Source organism: Papio anubis, chromosome 2, assembly GCF_008728515.1.
Source record: "Papio anubis isolate 15944 chromosome 2, Panubis1.0, whole genome shotgun sequence".
Taxonomy (NCBI): domain Eukaryota; kingdom Metazoa; phylum Chordata; class Mammalia; order Primates; family Cercopithecidae; genus Papio; species Papio anubis.
The window spans coordinates 193481080-193504092 of NC_044977.1; the positions used below are offsets into that span (position 1 = coordinate 193481080).

Consider the following 23013-nt stretch of genomic DNA (forward strand, 5'->3'; position numbering starts at 1 on the left):
AGGTATTGGCCCTAGTGTTTCACTTGTCAAAAATATATCCAAACCAGCCTTCCAGAGAACCTGTGTCCCATCTTTACAGTTTGTAAAGCTGTATATCCTAACGTCCTATTTCTAGCTTGTATTTATAATTTGTATCCCTGTTTCCTAGAAAAGTTGCTGAAGCAGCTTATAACTGGTTATGTGTTCCATGCCATTTTCACCCCAATAAAAACACCAGAGTGACGATAAATCTAAAAGGCAGGCAGGAACCAACATTTATTAAAACTTTACTGTGTATATATTATGCTGGACAGCTAATAACATCATCTTGTAGTTCCTACTGAATACTTTTGCTCATAAGAGTTTTTTCCACTACAAATTGGGTAAAATCAGAATCAGACATTACAGGAATTACTGAAGTTTTCATGCATCACTGTAAGCCAATGAACTGCTTTGTTCACTGAGAAAAAGAAACAATGAATCTTCACAGGACTACCAGAAACTCTTCTTCCCAGCAAGATGAGGAAGCCCTAAGTCAATGGTATAATCCTAAATCAGGGTTTGAAAACCCAGGGTAACAGGCAGAGTGAAATTAACAGGCCAAGAGCAATTAACAGGCCCAATGAAATTATCAGGCCTAGTGAAATCAGGCAGAGTGAAATTAACAGGCAGAGTGAAATCAGGCTTCCCTGGGAAAGTCTCAATAGGAAACAACCTGTAGATGAGTCATCTTTGATGGTACCAGGTGTTTCTTAACTCTCAAGTCCTTCCCACCTCCAGAATACCAGAGGAAAAGACAGAAGAGAACTTGGTCACTTCTTCTTGCCTCTCCTCTTATCCTTGCCTTTGCCTTTTCCTTTTGAATCCTTGCTATCAACTTTGTCTTTAGGCATCTTGAAACCACCAATTTCTCTCCGTATCATAGTGCCCCGCCACCAGGCCTGGAGCTGGAAGAGATAAAGGGAGTGAGTACAACGTATTGTATGCCTGACAAGCTGCATTCTTTCCACATAAAGGGAGTGTTGAATAAAGTAACTTCGGAGGCCGGGCGCGGTGGCTCAAGCCTGTAATCCCAGCACTTTGGGAGGCCGAGGCGGGTGGATCACAAGGTCAGGAGATCGAGACTATCCTGGCTAACATGGTGAAACCCCGTCTCTACTAAAAATACAAAAAACTAGCCGGGCGCGGTAGCGGGCGCCTTTAGTCCCAGCTACTTGGGAGGCTGAGGCGGGAGAATGGCGTGAACCCGGGGGGCGGAGCTTGCAGTGAGCCGAGATCGCGCCACTGCACTCCAGCCTGGGAGACACAGTGAGACTCCGTCTCAAAAAAAAAAAAAATAAAATAAAGTAACTTCGGTCTGACAAATAGTCTCTCTCCAGGACATGGAAGTAGCCAGGGACGTAATCACTATAGCGATGCTCTCCTGTTGTGCAGGACCCGGAACTTAAGCTATGGACTCAAGAGTGAAGTTCTCAAGGAGTAAAAATCAAAGGAATCGGATTTGGCCTATTTTTTCTTCACCCTTAGAAATCTGACTTCCTTATACTGCTTTCCTTGAAGAAAGTCCAGGTTCCCCATACCTAACAGCTATTTGAACCAAAAAGAATGTTAGTTACCTGGGCCAAGGGCAAAAGCAAATGGCCAATAACGCACAGATAATGCCAGGTGCGGTGGCTCATGCCTGTAATCCCAGCACTTTAGGAGGCTGAGGTGGGCAGATCACTTTGAGCTCAAGGGTTCAAGACCAGCCTGGGCAACATGACAAGCCCCTATCTCTACAAAAATACAAAAAAGAAAAAAAAAATTAGCCAAGCCTGGTGGCTTGTGCCTATAGTCCCAGCTGTTTGGGAGGCTGAGGCGGGAGGATCTCTTGAGCCCGGGGGCAGAGGTTGTAGTGAGCAGAGATTACACCACTGCACTCCAGCCTGAGTGACAAAGTGAGATCCTGTCTCAAAAGGAAAAAAAAAGCACAGATAAGTCTAGATGAGTCTTATAGGCTTGTGCATTTCATATCTTTAGTGATTGCTGAAAAGATCAGTTGTCCTAGCACTTTTAAAAAAGATTCAGATAGCTTTCTTGAATATCTTAGTTTTTAAATAACAGTTGTTCTCAATACAGTCTCCACTGCTTTAAAGTCAGACTAAACCCTAAAGACTGGAAGCAAATCCACTAGTGAAAAGAAAGCAAACATGCTCCTCAGCTCGTTCTTAACATGTCTGTTGTAAATTCAGGAATACTGACAAGTTTTATGGGGAAACGCCATTGAAACTGGATTAATTCTTGCTATTTACACATCTGACTCCTTATGGAAAACTCAACTTTGGGTTTGGATACCTGTGCAGAATGTAAATATAAAACTTTTAGTTCACCCCTAATATACAACCCAAACTACGGTTTACCCACTAGGGTCTCAGCCTGCAGAGAGAAGGGCTGTCCTCCAGACAGTTTCCATCCAGCTGATGCTGCTTTAAGTTTTTACTTACAAATATTTCACGTGATCTGTGACCTGCCAGTTTCATCATCACTGATCCACACAAGTTCATATAAAACTAAAATATCTCTATTTTTTTCTAACTTGCTGCTTATCCTCCCCACCTAAGCAGCTTGTATCAGAACCCAGCAGATAGTCTGGGCTGATGGATAAGCAGGATTTTAAGAAGTAGGAGGATATTAAAAGGAATCATTCTGTCTAGAGCTGGTTTTGGTTAGACATAGTATTCTTATATTTCGTCTCTGGGCCTAGGTTTTGCTTCCACCGCTAACCACCTCTTTTTCTCCAGATGAAGAGCTGGGGGCACGTTCTTTTCTATGTTAACCGTCTCCCTGCACCATGGACTGTGTCAGCAAATTCTAGTAATAACAAAAGTCCATGCTTCTCAGATTTGCAGTTCCTTGGTATACTGAGATGCGTTTGATAATGAATGAGAAATTCTTTTGTGTTCCTCAGTGTTAGGCCAGCTATGGCGAGATACTGATTATGGTTCTTTACCTTTATGACGCTCTTTAATTCCAAGAGATCCTGTTCTATCTTATTCTTGCTCCTCTCCTTTTCTATACGATCTTCAATGATGACCTGTTCACACTCTTTTATCTGCAAAGATAGACATTCATCATTTATTACAGTACTCTCTTGACTAAGCTGTAGCCCAGCCAGCCCTGCACTTTTAATATAAAATTTCAAAATAAAACATGCTCCATCTAAAGATAAACCAAAGAAAAAAAGTAATAGATTCCTAGATTGTAAATACTCACATACTAACTTTATAATTGTTCCCAAAACTTTTTCAGTTTTAATAATTCAAATTTAAGTTCTGTCTTTCATAAAAAATGAAATACGAATTAATGTGTGATCAATGACCTCAATGTGGATTTTTTTAAAAACTTTGGGAGAATGTAGATATACAGTAGCTGTCTTTTTTGTTTTGAGACAGAGTCTCACTCTGTCACCCAGGCTGGAGCGCAGTGACGCAATCTTGGCTCACTGCAACCTCCGCCTCCCGGTTCAAATGATTCTCCTGCCTCAGCCTCGTGAGTAGCTGGAATTAGCCGCGTGCCACCATGCATGGCTAATTTTTGTATTTTTAGTAGAGATGGGGTTTTGCCATGTTACCCAGGCTTGTCTCAAACTCCTGATCTCAAGTGATCTGCTTGCCTCGGCCTCCCAAAGTGCTGGGATTACAGGTGTGAACCACCATGCCCAGCAGTAGCTGACTTTTGAAAGAAATTTAGGAAGTTCTGCACTTATTCCATAATGAAACTATAATCACAAACTTGTTAGAAATCATCACTGACTGTCTCCAGAGGTCATAAAGTAAGAATAATCACAGTATCTGTCGCAAGGGGCTGTGCGGGTAGCACCTGGGACACCGTATGCACTATGTGAGTGTTATAGCACCATCTAAAAAGAATCCCCGTGGTTTATAAGCACACCTCTACTTTTGACTCAAAATAGCAATACCCAGCTACTGTAGCTCAGTTGCCACTTCCTCCTCAGTGAGCACCCTAATTCCTTCCTTACCGTCTTTGCCAGGTCTTGAAGGTGTGCTAAGTCACTGGCCTTTGTGGCTTTGAGAGCATTTAGTTCATTCTGTTTCATTTCTGTGTCCTTATCATATTTCTCCATCCAGAACTCTAGCCTCTCCTCAAGTTTCTATTTGGAAAGAACACGAAAACATGGCATTCAGCAGACACAAAACACTGTAGACTGTGTGATTCCACTTACATAAGTTTCAAGAATAAGTAAAACTTTCCATAGTGAGAGAAGTCAGAACAGTAGTTACTTATCTGGGTGGAGAGTTGGATTTCTGATTGGGAATGGGGTGTGAGGGAGACTTTGGGATGCTGTAACTGTTCTCTCTATCTTTATCCGGGTGGTGGTTACATGAATGTGTATACATAAATGCTCATCAAACTATACACTAAGTACTTACATATTTTACTTGTATGTTAGTCAATTTAAAAATAGAGGGCCAGGCGCGGTGGCTCACACCTGTAATCCCATCACTTTGGGAGGCCGAGGTGACGGATCACCTGAGGTCGGGAATTCAAGACCAGCCTGACCAACATGGAGAAGCCCCGTCTCTACTAAAAACACAAAATTAGCCAGGCGTGGTGGCGCATGCCTGTAATCCCAGCTATGTGGGAGGCTGAGGCAGGAGAATCACTTGAACCCAGGAGGCGGAGGTTGCAGTAATCCCAGATTGCGCCATTGCACTCCAGCCTGGGCAATGAGAGCGAAACTCCGTCTCAAAAAAAAAAATGGGGAGGAGGGTCATCTAGATGTCTGGATAAGGGAAGTTGCAGTGAAGAGGAAAGAAAAGGCATGTAGAAAAGTCTGAAGGATAAGGAATAGCATCAGATAGCTCTTTGATTGACAGCACTAAATCCTAGTCAGGAGGGATACAATGTCTTCAAAATTCTAAAAGATTGGGAGGCCGAGACGGGCGGATCACGAGGTCAGGAGATCGAGACCATCCTGGCTAAAACGGTGAAACCCCGTCTCTACTAAAAAAAAAAAAATTCTAAAAGAAAATTAATGTAGGGCCTGGTGCGGTGCCTAACGCCTGTAATCCCAGCACTTTGGGAGGCTGAGGTGGGCGGATCACAGGGTCAGGAGATCGAGACCATCCTGGCTAACACGGTGAAACCCTGCCTCTACTAAAAATACAAGAAAAAAAAAAAAAAGCCGGGCATGGTGGCGTGCGCCTGTAGTCCCAGCTACTCGGGAGGCTGAGGCAGGAGAATCGCTTGAACCCGGGAGGCAGAGCTCGCAGTGAGCCGAGATTGTACCACAGCACTCCAGCCTGGGTGACAGAGCAAGACTCCGTCAAAAAAAAAAAAAAAAAAAAAAGAAAAAAAAAATGAATGTGAATCAAAGATTCTACACATAGCCAACCCAGCATTCAAATGTAAGGGAAAGAAAGACTATACTCAATCTTTCTGAGAGAGTTATTCAAGGATGTACTACTGTAGCAAAATAAAATGAAGGAGATATATTAAGAAATGGAAGGGAACCAGTAAAACATGTATTTAAGCTATGTGATACTTTTTAATCATAAATCATAATTCAGAATTAAAATCCCAAAGTAGGCAGGATAGCACAGTTGAAAGAGCACAGCTGTGGCACTGAAAGAGTGTTTACTTAAATTCTCTGAGCCTCTAGTTCCCTCATATATAAAATACTATACCTGGCCAATAGTACAGTATTACAGTAATAGTACGAACCTCAGAGGGTTGTTGTGATGCTGAAATAAGATAATCCTTGTAAAGTACACCCACAATGCACATATATATATATCTGCATATATATTATCACTTTACATATTTACATATAAAATGAATGATTTCAACATGGGATGAAGAGGGAGAGAAGAGGTAAGTGAAGTCTTTGCCTTAATAAAGGCAAAAGAAGAACTCTAGACAGAGAAATTTTAAAAGTATAAAAATGTATGTTAAAATTTTAAGAGTTGTGCTCACTTCAGTAACATATATACCAAAATTGGAACAACATAGAGATGATTAGCATGGCCCCTGCACAGGAGTGACACACAAATTCGTGAAGCATTCCATATTTGTGTACTTGCTAGAAACAAAAAATTTAAAGGTTACCCCTAAAGAACAGAACTGTGTAACTTTCAGACTCCCGGACGATGCACCTCAAGAGTGAGACATGAACAGGTTCCTTAGGTGGCACGTAGCATAGAATGTTTTTAAAACATGGCTATAGTCAATCATTGTGATTACACTGAGTGGGGTGGCCTGTGCCTATAATCCCAGCGGTTTGGAAGGCAGAGGTGGGAGGACTGCTTGAGGCCAGGAGTTTGAGGCCCCCCTGAGCAACATAGTGAGACCCCATCTCTACAAAATGTTTTTTAAAAAGCCAGATGTGGTGGCTGCTGTGGTCCCAGCTACTAAGGGCCGAGGCAGGGTGATTACTTCAGCCCAGGATTTGAGGGTGCAGTGAGTATGATTACGCCACTGCACTCTAGCCTGGGCAATGGAATGAGACCCAGTCTCTTAAAAAAAAAATTCTGATTATGTTAGAGCAACATGTCAGTTTGATACTATCACATCTCTACGTCTTCTCTTTCTTACTCTTGTTAACACTTAAATAAAAAATAAATAAATAAAGAGGGAACAGGCTCCAGACAGGCAAAAAGGTCTGGCTACAAGGTAATAACATCATTTGGTATTTTTTGTAATTCTATTTAAGTTATTTTATTTATTTATTTACTTTGAGATAAGGTCTGGATCTGTCACCCAGGCTGGAGTACGACGGCACAATCTTAGTTCACTACAGCCTCCACCTCCAGGGCTCAAGTCATCCTCTCATCACAGCCTCCAGAGCTGCTGGGACTACAGGTGTGCAACCCCATGTCAGGCTACTTTTTTTTGTATCTTTTGGTAGTGATGGTCTCATTATGTTGCCCGGACTGATCTCAAACTCCCAAGCGATTAACCCACTTCAGCCTCCCAAATTGCTGGGATTACAGGGGTGAGGCACCATGCCCAGCCTATTTATACTGACTTATATTTATGGAAGGTGATACTGGTTTTTCCTTTTATAGTAATGATATAAAAATCTTACTTTTAAATGAATTGATTTATCTGTTTAGGTGAGTAATTAGGTAGAAAATATTGGCCAGGTGCTGTGGCTCATGCTGTAATCCCAGCCAGCACTTTGGGGGCCGAGCACATAGATTACTTGAGTCCGGGAATCTGAGATTAGCCTTGGCAACGTGGCAAAACCCCATCGCTACAAAAAATACGAAAATTAGCCTGCACAGTAGCATGCACGTGTAGTTCCAGCTACTTGGGAGGCTGAGGCAAGAGGATCACTTGAGCCCGGGATGCAGAGGTTGCAGTGAACCGAGATCACACCATTGCACTCCAGCCTGGGCGACAGAACAAGACCCTGTCTCAAAAAAAAAAAAGAGAGAGAGAGAGAAGATATTAATTACTGCCACTGGGATGCATTGTGAAAAAAAAAATGAAAAAGTAAAAAAAAAATGGCTGGGCGCGGTGGCTCAACCTGTAATGCCAGCACTTTGGGAGGCCGAGGCGGGTGGATCACCTGAGGTTGGGAGTTTGACCCAGACTGACCAACATGGAGAAACCCCGTCTCTACTAAAAATACAAAAAATTAGCCAGCCGTGGTGCTGCATGCCTGTAATCCCAGCTACTCGGGAGGCTGAGGCAGGAGAAATGCTGGAACCTGGGAGGCGGAGGTTGCAGTGAGCCAAGATCAGGCCATGGCACTTCAGCCTGGGCAACAAGAGCGAAACTCCATTTCAAAAAAAAAAAAAAAAATTAATAAGTAACAGGTGGTATGCAGATATTACAAAACTATGAGAATGGCATGCAAATAACTAGAGTTTGGCAAAAAATTGAACAAGAAAAATTCTGTCAATCCAAGAAAAGAAGGAAACAAAATAAAGTAGAAAAATTAATTACAAACAAATCAAAAATCACAATAAAAGTAAGCTGGGGTAAATCCTTTTGTCTTAGTCCATTCCAGCTGCTATAACAGAATGCCAGAGACTGGGCAGCTCATAAACAAATTGATTCGTCACAGTTCTGGAGGCTGGGAAGTCCAAAATGAAGGCACTGGTAAATCCCGTGCCTGCTTCCCAGACTGCATCTTTTTGCTGTGACTTCACTTGGCGGAATGGGCAAGGGATTTCTCTGGGGTCTCTTTCTAAGGGCACTAATCTTATTCATTAGAGTTTCACCCTGTATCACCTTGGGAATTTGGATTTCAACATATGGATTTGGGGGACATAAAAATTGAGCCCATTGTACTACCCTCGAAAAGAAAAACATTTTTCCCCTTAAAAAAAAATCCAGCTATGAACTACCTAGAGAACTACATGCCCCTGACATGGGGACTATTACAATTCAAGGTGAGATTTGGGTGGGGACACAGAACCAAACCGTATCAGATGGTTCTTTAATAAAGATCAATAAAATGGTCAAACCTTTAACAAATTTCAGTAAGAAAAAAGGAAAGAAGACACATCTTTTAAAAAAAATTAATGAAAAAGGTTTCATTACTACAGAAATAAAGGACTTTAAAATTGTAAAAAAAAAAACTATAGAGCATAGCTTTATGCTAATAAATTTGAAATCAGTGTTTAGATGAAATGGATTATTCTCTAGGAAGACATAAGTTACAAAAAAGACTCAAAAAGAGATAAAAGATCAATTTTTTTTTACAGTTGAATAGCTCCACTTAAATATAACCAGACAAAATTCTTTATGATTGAATTTTATCAAGCTTCAGGGAACAGATAATGTTTTCACTGAAGAAGGCATTAGCTAAAAAAATAAAATCATAATAATCTGGTTTGTTTTATTTGTATTTTTAGGTTTCAGAGCATAAAAAGATGGAAAGCTTCCAATTCATGCTGCCAAGCTAGCAGAACTCTGACAGCAATACCACAAAGCAGCACCAAAAAATAAACCTATAGGTTAATCTCACTTGTGGAATATATAAATACAAAGTGGAAGTCGAGGCTGGCTGTGGTGGCATGTGCCTATAATCCCAGCACATTATAGGTGGGAGGATTGCTTGAGCCCAGGAGTTCAAGACCAGCCTGGGCAACACAGTGAGCTCCCCTGTCTCAAAGAAAAATTTAAAAAATTTAAAAATCCATGGTGTTGATCTTATGTTTACCCAAGAATGCCACAAGAGAACACAAAATAAGGGAGAGAAGAGATATCAAAAGGAAAAAAAGAAAAATGAAAACTAATAAAAAGGAAGCAGAGGCAGTACAGAGCGAGATGGCCAAATAGAAGCCTCCACTGACAGTTACCCCTGCCACCCAGGAACGCTAGGTTTGACAACTATCTATACAAAAACGCACCTTCATAAGAACCAAAAATCAGGTAAGCAATCGCAGTACCTGGTTTAACTTCGTATTGCTGAAAAGGCACTGAAGAGGGTAGGAAAGACGGTTTTGAATTGCTGACGACACCCCTCCTCCATCCCCTGGCTGCAGCCACATGGCACAGGGTGGGAATCTGAGCAGCTGTGGGAGGGAGGGCATGGTGCCTGTGACTGTGCATTGAACCTGGTGCTGCCGTCACGGTGGAAAGCAAAACCGGGTTGAACTCGGGTGATGCCCACCCGTGGAGGGGGCATTGAGACCAGCCCCAGCCAGAGGAGAACCGCCCAGCCCAGGGGTGGGACCCGAGTCCCAGCAAGCCTCACCATCACGGCTACACTGCTCTGGGATCCTAAATATACTTGAAAAGGGGGTCTAGGCCATGAGGACTACAACCCTTAGGCAAGTCCTGGTCCTGGTGCCTGTGGCCTTGGGGGACTTGGGACCTAGTGAGACACAGCCGGGGTGGTTGAGGGAGTGCTTGTGTCACCCACCCCCAGCCGCAGGCAGTGCAGCCTCTGAAGAGACTTCCCCTTCTTCTGTTTGAGGGTGTCACCCACCCCCAGCCGCAGGCAGTGCAGCTCGCCTCTGAAGAGACGTCCCCTTCTTCTGTTTGAGGACAGGGAAGAGCACAGAGGACTCTGTCTTGCATCTTGGATACCAGCTCAGCCACAGGAGAACAGGGCAATGGGCAGAGTCATGAGGCCCCGACTCCAGGCCTAGCCCCTGGGTGGCATTTCTAGACACACCTTGGGCCGGAAGGGGACGCGCTGCCTTGTAGGGAGGACCCAGTCCTGGCAGGATTCATCATCTACTGACGAAAGAGCCCCTGGGCCCTGAATCACCAGCAGTGATTCGCAGGGGTACACCATGGGCCTTGGGCGAGACTCTGAGATGTGCTGGCTTCGAAGACATGGTAGTGGCTATGGCGAGAGACTCCTGCTTGAGAAAAGCAGAGGAAAAAGTAAAAGAGGACTCTGTCTTACACCTTAGGTGCCACCTCAACTACTGCAGGGTAGAGCACCAAGAGGCTCTTGGAGTCCCCAGTTCAGGCCTTGACGCTTATTTTTTTGAAATGGAGTCTCACTCTGTTACCCAGGCTGGAGTGCAGTGGCATGATCTTGGCTCACTGCAACCTCCACCTCTGGGGTTCAAGCGATTCTCCTGCCTCAGCCTCCAAGTAGCTGGCATTACAGGCACCTGCCACGATGCCTGGCTAATGTTTGTATTTTTAGTAGAGACAGGGTTTCACCATGTTAGCCAGGTTGGTCTCAAACTTGTGACCTCAGGTCATCCACCCCCCTCAGCCTCCCAAAGTGCTGGGATGATAGGTGTGAGCCACCGCCCCCGGCCCAAGGCTTTGATGCTTGGATGGTATTTCTGGTCCTGCTCTGGGCAAGAGAGTAGCCCACTCCCCTGAAGAGTAAGTCCCAGGCCTGGCAGCATTCACCACAAGCTGACTGAAGAGTCCTTGGGCCTTTAGGTGAACGTCAGTCGTAGCCTGGCGGCACTCTCCATGGGCCTGTGGTAGTCATGGCCATGAGCAGAGGCCCCTCTGCATGTGGAAAGCAGATGGAAGAGTAGGAAGGACTTTGTCTTGTGGCTTGAAGGCCAGCTTAGCTGCAGGAGCTTAGAGCACAAGGTAGACTTCTAAGGTTTTTGACTCCAGCCCTTGGCTCCCAGACAGCATCTCTGGACCCGCCCAGAGCCTGGGGGGACTCGCCACTCTGAAGGGAAGGACACAAGCCTGGCTGACTTTGCCACCTGCTGATTGTAGAGTCCTAGGGCCTTGAGCAAACATAGGCGGTAGCCAGGTAGTGGTTACAGCAGGCCTTAGGTGAGACCAGGTGCTGTGCTGGCTTCAGGTCTGACCCAGCACAGTTGCAGTGGTGGTGGTCACCAGGGGGCTTGTGTCACCCCATTCTCAGCTCCAGGCAGCTCAGCAAAGAGTGAGAGATTCTGGGAGAAAGTAAGGAAAAAGAACAAGCGTCTCTCCCTGGCAATCCAGAAAATTCTTCTGGATCTTATCTAAGACCACCAAGGTGATACCTCTACAAGTCTGCATGAACCACAGAATTATGGGCTTGGAGTGTTCCCTAATGAGGTACGGCTTAGATCACAACACTCAAGTCCCTTCATATACCTAGAAAGCCTTCACAAGGATGAGTACAAATAAACTCAGACTGCAAGGACTACAATAAATACGTAACTCTTCAATGCCCAAACACCGATGAACATCCAGAAGCATCAAGACCATCCAGGAGGCCGGGCGCGGTGGCTCACGCCTGTAATCCCAGCACTTTGGGAGGCCGAGGCGGGCGGATCACGGGGTCAGGAGATCGAGACCATCCTGGCTAACATGGTGAAACCCCGTCTCTACTAAAAATGCAAAAAATTAGCCGGGCGAGGCGGCGGGCGCCTGTAGTCCCAGCTACTCGGGAGGCTGAGGCAGGAGAATGGCGTGAACCCGGGAGGCGGAGCTTGCAGTGAGCCGAGATCGCGCCACAGCACTCCAGCCTGGGCGACAGAGCAAGACTCCGTCTCAAAAAAAAAAAAAAAAAAAAAAAAAGACCATCCAGGAAAACATGACCTCATCAAACAAATGAAATAAGGCACCAGGGACTAATCCTGGAGAAACAAAGCTATGTGACGTTTCAGACAGAGAATTCGAAATAGCCATTTTGAGGAAACTCAAAGAAAATCAAGATAACACGGAGAAAGAATTCAGAAATCTATCAGATAAATTTAACAGAGATTGAAATAATTAAAAAGAAGCAGAAATTCTTGAGTTGAAAAATGCAATTGACATACTTAAGAAGGCATCAGAGTCTTAAGAGCAGAAGTGATCAAGCAGAAGAATTTGTGAGCTTGAAGATAGGCTATTTGAAAATACACAGGGAGGACAAAAGAAAAAATGATAAAAGAAATGGAAAGATATTCTATGTTAATGGATTGGAAGAATCAATATTGTTAAAATGTACATTACTACCCAAAGCAATCCACAGATTCAATGCACTCCTTATCAAAATACCAATGACATTCTCCACAGCAATAGAAAATCCTAAAATTGATATGGAACCACAAGAGACCCAGAATAGCCAAAACTATCCTGAGTAAAAATAAACTGGAAGAATCACATTACCTGATTTCAAATTATACTGTAGAGCTATAGTAACCAAAACAGCATGGCACTGGAATAAAAATAGACACATAGACCAATGGAACAGAATAGAGAACCCAGAGGCAAATCAATAAATCTATAGTGAATTCACTTTTGACAAAGATACCAAGAACAAACACTGGGGAAAGGATAGTCCTTCCAATGAATGGTGCTGGGAAAACTGGATATCCATATGCAGAAGAATGAAACTAGACAGTTATCTCTCACCATTTACAAAAATTAAATCAAAATTGATTAAAGATTTAAATTTAAGACCTCAAACTGGCCGGGCGCAGTGGCTCACGCCTGTAATCCCAGCACTTTGGGAGGCCGAGATAGGTGGATCACAAGGTCAGGAGATCGAGACCATCCTGGCTAACCCAGTGAAACCCCGTCTCTACTAAAAATACAAAAAATTAGCCGGGCGTGGTAGCGGGCGCCTGTAGTCCCAGCTACTCGGGAGGCTGAGGCAGGAGAATGGCGTGAACCCAGGAGGCGGAGCTTGCAGTGAGCTGAGATCGCGCCACTGCACTCCAGCCTGGCTGACAGAGCAAAGACTCCGTCTCAGGAAAAAAAAAAAAAAAAAAAAAAACCCTCAAACTATGAAACTACTAAAAGAAAATGCTGGGGAAACTCTTCAGGACATTGGACTGGGCGAAGATTTCTTGAGTAATACCCCACAAACACAGGCAACCAAAGCAAAAATGAACAAATGGATCATATCAAGTTAAAAAGCTTCTGCACAGGCCAGGTGCAGTGGCTCATGCCTGTAATCCTAGCACTATGGGAAGCTGAGGCGGGTGGATCACTTGAGGCCAGGACTTCAAGGCCAGCCTGGCCAACATGGTGAAACTCCACCTCTACTAAAAATACAAAACTTAGCTGGGCATGGCAGTGCACTCCTGTAGTCCCAGCTACTCGGGAGGCTGCGGCACGAGAATCGCTTGAACCCAGGAGGTGGAGGTTGCAGTCAGCCGAGATTGTGCCACTACACTCCAGCTTGGGCGACAGAGCAAGACTCTGTCAAAAAAAGAAAGAAAATAAAAAGCTTCTGCATAGCAAACAAGACAATCAACAAAGTGAAAAGACAACCCACAGAACTGGAGAAAATAATTGCAAACTACCTATATGACAAGGGCTTAATAAACAGAATATATAAGGAGCTCAAACAAGTCTATAGGAAAAAATCTAATAATGTGAAAAATGGGCCAAAAGGACCGAGTGTAATCACTCACACCTATAATCCCAGCACTTTGGGAGGCCTAGGCTAGAGGATGGATTGCTTGAGCTCAGGAGTTCAAGGCCAGCCTGGGCAACATAGTGAGACCTCATCCCTCTCTCTATATATATATATATGTATTTTAAAAGGGCCAAAGATCGGAATAGATATTTCTCAAAAGAAGACATACAAACATCAAACAGACATATAAAAAGGTGCTCAACATCACTAATCATCAGAGAAATGCAAATCAAAACTATGAGACATCATCTCACCCCAGTTAAAATGGCGTATATCTAAAAGACAGACAATAACAAATGCTGGGAAGGATGTGAGAAAAAGGAATCCTTGTACGGTGTGGGTTGGTGGAAACGTAAATTAGCACAACCACTATGGAGAACAGTTTGGAGGATCTTCAAAAAACTAAAAATAGAGCTACCATATGATCCAGCAATTCCACTGCGAGGTATATACCCAAAAGAAAGGAAATTAGATGTTGAAGAGATGTCTGCACTCCTATGTTTATTGCAGCACTGTTCACAATAGCCAAGGTTTAGAAGCAATGTAAGTGTCTACCAACAGATGAATGGATAAAGAAAAGGTGGAGTCAGGTGCGGTGGCTCACGCCTGTAATCCCAACACTTTGGGAGGCCAAGGCAGGTGGATCACTTGGGGTCAGAAGTTCGAGACCAGCCTGACCAACATGGAGAAACCCTGTCTCTACTAAAATACAAAAAGTAGCCGCGTGTAGTGGTGGGTGCCTGTAATCCCAGCTACTCAGGAGGCTGAGACAGGAGAATTGCTTGAACCTGGGAGGCAGAGGTTGCAGTGAGCCGACATCGTGGACAACAGAACAAGGCTCCCTCTCAAAAAGGAATAAATAAATAAATAAATAACTTAAAAAGGTGGGACATATAAACAATGGTGTACTATTCAGCCCAGAACGAGATTGTGTCATTTGCAATAATATAGATGGAACTGAGGTCATTGCATTAAGTGAAATAAGCCAGGCACGGAAAGACAAACTTCACATGTTCTTCTTTGTGAGAGCTAAAAATTAAAACAATTGAACTCATGGAGATCGAGAGTGGAAGGGTGGTTACCAGAGGCTGGGAAGGTAGTGGGGGATGGGGAGGATGTGGAGATGATTAATGTGTACAAAAAAGTAGAAAGAATGAATAAGACCCAGTATTTGGTAGCAAAACAGGGTGACCATAGTCAATGCTTTAATTGTAAATTTAAAAAGAACCAAACGAGTATAATTAGATTATTTGTAACACAAAGGATAAAGACTGACGGTGATGGATACCCCATTTCCCCTGATGTGACTCCGACGCATTGCACGCCTGCATCAAAGTACGTCATGCACTCCATAAGTGTATACACCTGCTATGTACCCACAAAAATTAAAAATTAAAAAAAAGTTTAAAATACAAAAAAATTTTTTAAGTCTATAAATCAGTTTTTTAACAGTCTATTAAAGGAATAACAAGCCAGGCACGGTGGCTCACGCCTGTAATCCCAGCACTTTGGGACGCCAAGGCAGGTGGATCAGCCGAAGTCAGGAGTTCAAGACCAGCCTGGCCAACATGGAGAAAACCCTGTCTCCACTAAAAAAATACAAAATTACCCGGGCATGGTGGCGCACGCCTGTAATCCCAGCTACTCGGGAGGCTGAGGCAGGAGAATCACTTGAACTCGGGAGGCAGAGGTTGCACCGAGCCGAGATTGCACCACTGCACTCCAGCCTGGGTGACGAGCAAAACTCCGTCTCAAGAAAAAAAAAAAAAAAAAAAAGGAACAACACACTATGATCGGGTAAGATTTACCCCAAGAATTTGAAGATGACCCAACATCAACAAATCTAGTAATGTATTTCACTTTATTAACATATTAAAGAAGAGAAAACAATATCATCTCAATTAATGAAAAAAAATCCATCTCAAAATCAAGTACTCATTTTGTTGAGAAGAACAAACTTTTAACAAGAAAAGATACTTCCTGAAGTTGATAAAGCTTGTCTACCAGAAACCTACAGAGTAAACCTCACACTTGGTAATTTAAAGAAAAACTCATTTGTGCCAGTTACAATTTATTGCCTGTCAGCTCCAAATTCACCTTTCTTGGTGGAGGTGGATGCTTGCTAGGAACGTTTTTCTTGCCAGCTAACAAAATGCTAAGCTGCGTCAGTAGAGGGCGCTGGAGGCGCGACAGGAGGGCGCTGCCCCGTTTCCTGTCGCCAGCGGCATGTGCGGGGACACCCGGTGGCACTTGTCCACCCACACGTTGTACGGAGACCACGCAGGAGGATTCCTGCTGGCCAAACGCACTGTGACCTAGTGGGGTTTATCCCAGGAATTTAAGGATGACTCAAATCAGCAACTCTTAATGTATTCTACTCTATTAACATATTAGGCCGGGCGCGGTGGCTCAAGCCTGTAATCCCAGCACTTTGGGGCCGAGGCGGGCGGATCAGGGAGTCAGGAGATAGGGCCATCCTGGCTAACATGGTGGAAACCCTGTCTCTACTAAAAATACAAAAATTAGCCAGGCGTGGTGGCCCGAGGGCCTGTAGTCCCAACTACTTGGGAAGGAGGCTGAGGCAGGAGACTGCTTGAACGGAGGCAATGGTTGCAGTAAGCCGAGATCATGCCATTGCACTCCAGCCTGGAGTGCAATCAAAATAAATAAGGCGGTAGCGGTGGCTCAAGCCTGTAATCCCAGCACTTTGGGCGGGGTGGATCTGAGGTCAGGAGATCGAGACCATCCTGGCTAACATGGTGAAACCCGTCTCTACTAAAAATACAAAAACTAGCAGGCGTGGTGGCCGAGGCCTGTAGTCCCAGCCTTCGGAGGCTGAGGCAGGAGAATGGCCTGAACCTGGGAGGCCGGAGCTTGCAGTGAGCGAGAGCGTACTACGCCAGCCTGGGTGACACAGCAGCGAGACTCAGTCTCAAAAACATATTAAAGGAGAAAAAATATCTCAATGGACAAAAAAAGGTTTGTTCTTTTTTTTTTCCCCCTAATTGAGTACGCATTCAGATTAGGAAACAAACAAACAAACAGCAAGGTCCACAGTTTCCTGCTTGCCAGCCTTATCCTGCCAGCTAGCTGTGAGCCAGCTCTGGCCCAAGGCAACCCAGCAAACACCGCTGCCATCCAGTGGGCCACGGCCCACCACCCTCCCAGCCTGAATCACCCAGGGATCCCTTCCATCCACCTTTCCAGTTATTTCTTTCCCAGATATTGTCCGCCTCCCTCCCTCCCTCCCTCCCTCTTCTTCCTTCCTTCCCTTCCTTCCTTCCCTTCCCTTCCTTCCTTCCTTCCTTCCTTCCTCCTCCTCCTCCTCCCTCCCTCCCTCTCTCTTCTTCTTCTTCTTCTTCTTTTTTTTTTTTTGGTAGAGATGAGGTCTCACTATATTTCCCAGATTGGTCTTCAACTCCTGGGTTCAAGCAATCCTCCCACCTTGGCCTCCCACAGTGCTGGGATTACAGGCATGAGCCACCATGCCTGGCCTTAGGATGTTCTTTAGAGTTCTCTTTTATCACTCTGAGTAGCCAATCCCTTATGAATAGCTCGTGATTCTTTTTGTTGGATTTTATCTGTTAAATTATTGGTATGATTTCTGTCTCCTAAATGGATTACTAATGATAAAGAATTGGTATCAGAAATGGAGTTAAGCGCTCACCTTCTAGTTCACGTATTTCTTACTTAGGTATCTAACGTCCTTGCTAGTTCCTCTTCATCAGATACAATCAGCACAACGTCGTTAATGCAGTGAGCGACTATGACGTTTTGTGAAAAGTCCAGGGGGCACCATCTCTGCAGACCAGATTATGGGAGAGAACAGTGCTGGCAGCCCTGATGCGAGACTACGAAGGGGTACTGTTGGCCCTGCAGGTAAAAGCAGACTGCTTCTGGCGGTCTTTCAAATTGGTTTGAAGACAGAGCTTTGGTCAGATTCACGGCTGTATAGCAAGACCCAGGGGCCATTGAAGACTTGCTCCAAGGAAGATACTGCATTTAAAATAGTAGCTGCAACTGCAGTCACTCTTTACAATAGTCCATAATAACTCTCCAAGATCCACGCCTCTTCTGCGCAGGCCAGACGGCTGAGTTACATAGGGACGTGGAATCACCACTGCTGCTTCTTTCAGGTCTTCGATGGTGGCGCTAATCTCTGTAGTTCCACCAGGAGTGCAGCACTGCTTCTGGTTTTCCATTTCAGTAGGGAGGGGAAGTTCAAGAAGCTCGTCTTGGTGCTTACTATCATAATGTCCCCAAGTATATCTAGTCCAATAACAGCCTCAGTAACGGAGGAAACAAAGACAGAGAGGGTCCACGGAACAGGTGGACTCACAGTCAGGCTAGTTCAGGCTCCATCTGTCACCTAGCCACCATAACCGCCCATTTTGACTAGTGGCCACAGTGTCACTGTGGGTCCCTGTGGATGAACATCCGTTCAGAGCCAAAGCTTCAGTCATCCCAGTGCACAGTCACTCTGTCAATTACACAGTTCTTCTGAGTAGGAGCTACAGGGAGACTTACAGTAGGTACTTGCAGCAGGGCTGCAGAGTTCATCCTCGGGGGGACATGCCCCCACACCTACACCCCAGTTCATAAAGGGGCTCTGGGGCTGTGAATTGACTCAGTCCTAGGAGCTAGGGGAGCGGCCGTAACTCTCTACTGTGGTGATTCAAATCAGGGTTCTGGCTACCAGACCCGGACTCTTTTTCTGTTATACTTTAGTAGGCAGCCCATCAATTTTGTTCCTAGAGATACCATGATTGATTAGCCATTGCCAAGAATCCCTATGGCCAAAGGCATTCTGATTACCGTTAAGTCTCTGCCCCCCTTTGTGGTAAATGTTCCCACCTTATCTTTGACAATTAAGTGCTCCCAGTTATCCTAAGGCACTTCGGGACCCCATCACCCCACTGATACCAGGAAGCTCATCTCAGTGACAACATCCTTAGGGTCACACCTGCCTACACAGGAAAGCAAGCACAAAGCTTTTAGGGATGCAGATGCTCCCCTCACTATTCTGTTTCTCAATGTCTTAGTAAAGAAGTGTCTTCTGGGCCTTCTCATGGTTATGGATGGGTGTTTGGTGGTAGATGTGCAAGTCACACATGATAAATCCACGGTGACATCCCTGTCTCCCTACGTCTCTGGATTGTCTCCCCCAAATCATAGCAGGGAAGCTCTGGCATCTCCACCTCATCAAATGTAGGCAACTGTTGAATCACCTCTAGCTGCACAAGCTAACCCATGACATCCAGACTCTCAGGTAAGTGCGTCTGTATCAATGAATTAACCAAATGGAATGTTCTAGCCTACCCTGTTGGATCAAACACTCTTAGAATCAATTCAACATGTTTCCCAGGTTTCTTCCAATATTTATTAGCAAAATCTTACCATTCTTTTGGTGTGTAAGTGATTTCCTTTGGAGTGAGTTATCTGAGTTATATGTCCCCCTGTAACATGCTAAGATTTGACCTAGTTACAGATCCAGTGACAACAGGGGTGACTGTGCCGGGTCTGAGGAAAGCGCATCCCTTTCCAAGGCGTCCTCCCAGATGAAGTTATCACAGGACTTTCAGGCAAAGGAAGTGTCCTGAGACCCAGGAGGGCAGAGTACTGCCACTGCCAAGGGAGCGTTGATCTGTCGGTTTCATCCGAATCCGAGCAGGTGTTCCCATTCCAAGCTTCAGGGTCGGTTCTTTCCCTGTGAATGCTCTAACTGCATATCAGAAACTTGACTGGGACAAACTCACGTGTAATCGTGACTAAAACACCAGAACAATGGTGGTGTGTTAACAACTGACAATAGAGAAAGGGTGCCCCATTATCACCGCTACAGTTAACAAGTACACTGGCTTTCCAGCTATACAATAAGCCATGAAATGAAAATAGACATACAAATAATAAAAAGGAAAATGCAGAATTGTTATTGTTTGCATGCAGTAAGATTTTCCACCTAGGAAATCCAAATGAATCAACTGAAAAACCACTAGAGAGTCTAAGGAATCCACAGCAATACACAAAATAAATAGCCTTTCCAAATACCATCCACTTAGAGACAGAACCAAGGTTTCGTAATGTTGTCACAGCAAAACCTGAAACAACCTAAATGTACTGACAGAATGGTTCACTAAATTTCAGTGTATTCTGACTATGAGATATTATCTATCAGTTGTATTGCTACAGAAAACATTAAAAACAAAGTAAATGTAAAAAGGAAAAAACAGGCTCTGGAACACTATATATAGTATGATCCAATTTATGTAAAAAACAAACACTAGGCCGGGCGCGGTATCTCACGCCTGTAATCCCAGCACTTTGGGAGGCTAAGGTGGGCAGATCACTTGAGGTCTGGAGTTCTAGACCAGCCTGGCCAACATGGTGAAACCAAAAATACAAAAATTAGCTGGGCGTGGTGGCTGGTGCCTATAATCCCAGCTACTCTGGAGGCTGAGGCAGGAGAATCACTTGAACCCAGGAGACGGAGGTTGCAGTGAGCCGAGATCGCACCACTGCACTCCAGCCTGGGCGACAGAGCGAGACTCCTCTTAAAAAACAAAACAAAACAGAAAACCACTGAAAATATGTATGTTTTGAGGTATAAGTATATGAAAAGAAATACATGTGGAAGAAACTTCCCTTCAGAAAGGGGAGTGATTTAAGAGGGCTTTCACTTTCTTTAATTTATATATTTCTGTCTTACATTGTAGCTGGACATGGTGGTGCACAGCTGTAGTCCCAGCTACTCAGAAGACTGAGGTGGGAGGATCACTTGGGCCCAGGAGTTTGAGGCTGCAGTGAGCTATGATGGCACCACTGCACTGAAGGCTGGGAAACAGAGAGACCCTGCCCCTAAAAAATAAAAAATAAAAAAATACATACTTATGTATTGCTTGTGTTATTGGGCTGAAGATCTGAGAAACTCTGGCGTCATCCCTTCGTGATCCATTTATCCAGCAACTCACTGATAAATATCCAACACCTGCCAGGTGTCTCACACTTGAAACAGGTAACATGATACATAATTCTGAAACTGCAGGGCTACAGAACCCTAATTCTAATAGCCTACCAGATATTTTTTTCAGTAAAGACCTGCGAGATAGCATCTACAAATTCTCCTTAACCACACATTTGGAATCGTTGACTGAAAACTCATTAGCTTTTCCCAAAAGCAAGCTGTATTATAACTAAGCTGGAAAATTTTCTCTTTGTTCATCCAACAGGGATATTTTGTAAAACTCCAGCTGGGGCTAGGCGCGGTGGCTGGCGCGGTGGCTCACGCCTGTAATCCCAGCACTTTGGGAGGCTGAGGCGGGTGGATCACCTGAGGTCAGGAGTTCTAGACCAGCCTGGCCAACATGGTGAAACCCCGTCTCTACTAAAAATACAAAAATTAGCCAGGCGTGGTGACAGGCACCTGTAGTCCCAGCTACTCGGGAGGCTGAGGCAGGAGAATCGCTTGAACCCAGGAGGTGGAGGTTGCAGTGAGCCGAGATCATGCCACTGCACTCCAGCCTGGATGGTAAAGCAAGACTGCATCTCAAAAAAAACCCCAAAAAACAAAGTAAAGAAAGACTGCAGCTACACTTAGACATACTTCTAACCTTAGATATATTATAGACCCAGCTTGGTTATTAGTATTGAAAATGCTTTTAAAACCACTTCTGTCATATATATTTCACATAAGAAGAAATAAATTGAGTAAACATGGAAAAATGTTATGTTCACTTCTATTAATAAGCAAAAAAACCCAAAAAACAAAAAAAACAAAACAGCTCATTAAATTAGCAGACTTTGAAAATATTTAAAATGGCTACTAATGTTGAAGAGACCTTGAAATGACTGCCTGCAACACTGCTAGTGGCAGCACAGATTAGAGAGTCGGCAATGTTTATCAAAAGTCACAAAATACCAGTCTCTGAAATAATCATCTTATGATTGAGATTTACTTTTAGTAAATAGTTGCCATGAAGAAAAATAGTTCTTTGGGATAGGCTTTAATAAGTGCATTATTTATAATAATAAAACTTTGGAAACAACCTAAATATTAAAAAAAAAAATTTGTAACAAACTATGGCACAACCATTCAATAGAACATTAAACAACGATTTTCAATTATTTTATAAAGAAACTGTAATAACATAAAAAAAATGAAAAGCAATGAGTCATTTTAAAAATCCTCACTCAACTGGGAATGTTATTTTTATAACGTAAAAAATTAGTAAATCTTTTTTTTTTTTTTTTTTAGAGACAGAGTCTCGCTCTGTCGCCCAGGCGGGAGTGAGTGGTGTGATCTCGGCTCACTGCAAGCTCTGCCTCCCAGGTTCAAACGATTCTTCTGCCTCAGCCTCCTGAATAGCTGGGATTACAGGGCTGCACCACCACGCCCGGCTAATTTTTGTATTTTTAGTAGAGATGGGGTTTCATCATGTTGACCTGGCTGGTCTAGAACTCCTGACCTCAGGTGATCCGCTGGCCTTGGCTTCTCAAAGTGCTGAGATTACAGGTGTGAGCCACCGCACCTGGCCTTTATTTTTCTTTTTTATTTATTGGCCACTATACTAATGGGAAAACATTTTAATATAGTCATAATTAAAAATAATTAATTTTAAAATTATGTCTTTTTTTTTTAAATTTATTTATTATTATTATACTGTAAGTTGTAGGGTACATGTGTGCATAGCGTGCGGGTTTGTTACATATGTATACTTGTGCCTTGTTGGTGTGCACTGCACCCATCAGCTCATCATTTACATCAGGTATAACTCCCAATGCAATCCCTCCCCTCCCTCCCCATGATGGGCCCCGGTGTGTGATGTTCCCCTTCGAGTCCAAGTGATCTCATTGTTCAGTTCCCACCTGAGTTGAGAACATCGCGGTGTTTGGTTTCTGTTCTTGTGATAGTTTGCTAAGAATGATGGATTCAGCTACATCCATGTCCCTACAAGGACACAAACTCATCCTTTTATGGCTGCATAGTATTCCATGGTGTATATGTGCCACATTTTCTTAATCCCAATCGCCACTGTTGATGGACATTTGGCTTGATTCCCAAGTCTTTGCTATTGTGAATAGTGCTGCAATAAACATACGTGTGCATGTGTCTTTATAGCAGCATAATTTATAATCCTTTGGGTATATACCCAGTAATGGGATGGCTGGGTCATATGGTACATCTAGTTCTAGATCCTTGAGGAATTGCCATACTGTTTTTCATAATGGTTGAGAGAACTAGTTTACAATCA

At 43.9% G+C, this 23013-nt stretch overlaps 2 protein-coding genes and 1 non-coding gene across 12 annotated transcripts in view; 2 read left to right on the forward strand and 1 right to left on the reverse strand.

Annotated features, from left to right (window-relative positions):
- LRCH3 (leucine rich repeats and calponin homology domain containing 3) overlaps positions 1–9015 on the forward strand; it is a 111092-nt gene extending 102077 nt beyond the window's left edge. The window contains exon 21 of the mRNA XM_021933271.2: positions 8847–9015. Coding sequence (XP_021788963.1) covers positions 8847–8897 — 51 coding nt within the window. The 3' untranslated portion in view covers positions 8898–9015. The remainder of the gene's footprint in view (positions 1–8846) is intronic.
- The window catches only part of IQCG (IQ motif containing G), a 71196-nt gene continuing 48408 nt past the window's right edge, over positions 226–23013 (reverse strand). For 9 of the 10 annotated variants that reach the window (XM_003918671.3, XM_021933274.2, XM_009198826.3 and 6 more), the window contains 3 exons: positions 3998–4129; positions 2969–3070; positions 226–926 (listed from right to left, as the gene is read on the reverse strand). In XM_003918671.3, the coding sequence (XP_003918720.1) occupies positions 792–926; positions 2969–3070; positions 3998–4129 (369 nt within the window). In that variant the 3' untranslated portion in view covers positions 226–791. The remainder of the gene's footprint in view (positions 927–2968; positions 3071–3997; positions 4130–23013) is intronic. The other variant, XM_009198833.3, reaches the window with a different exon arrangement.
- LOC116273916 lies at positions 5948–6054 on the forward strand. Its single transcript, XR_004182419.1, has one exon. It is a non-coding gene; the product is annotated as a U6 spliceosomal RNA (small nuclear RNA).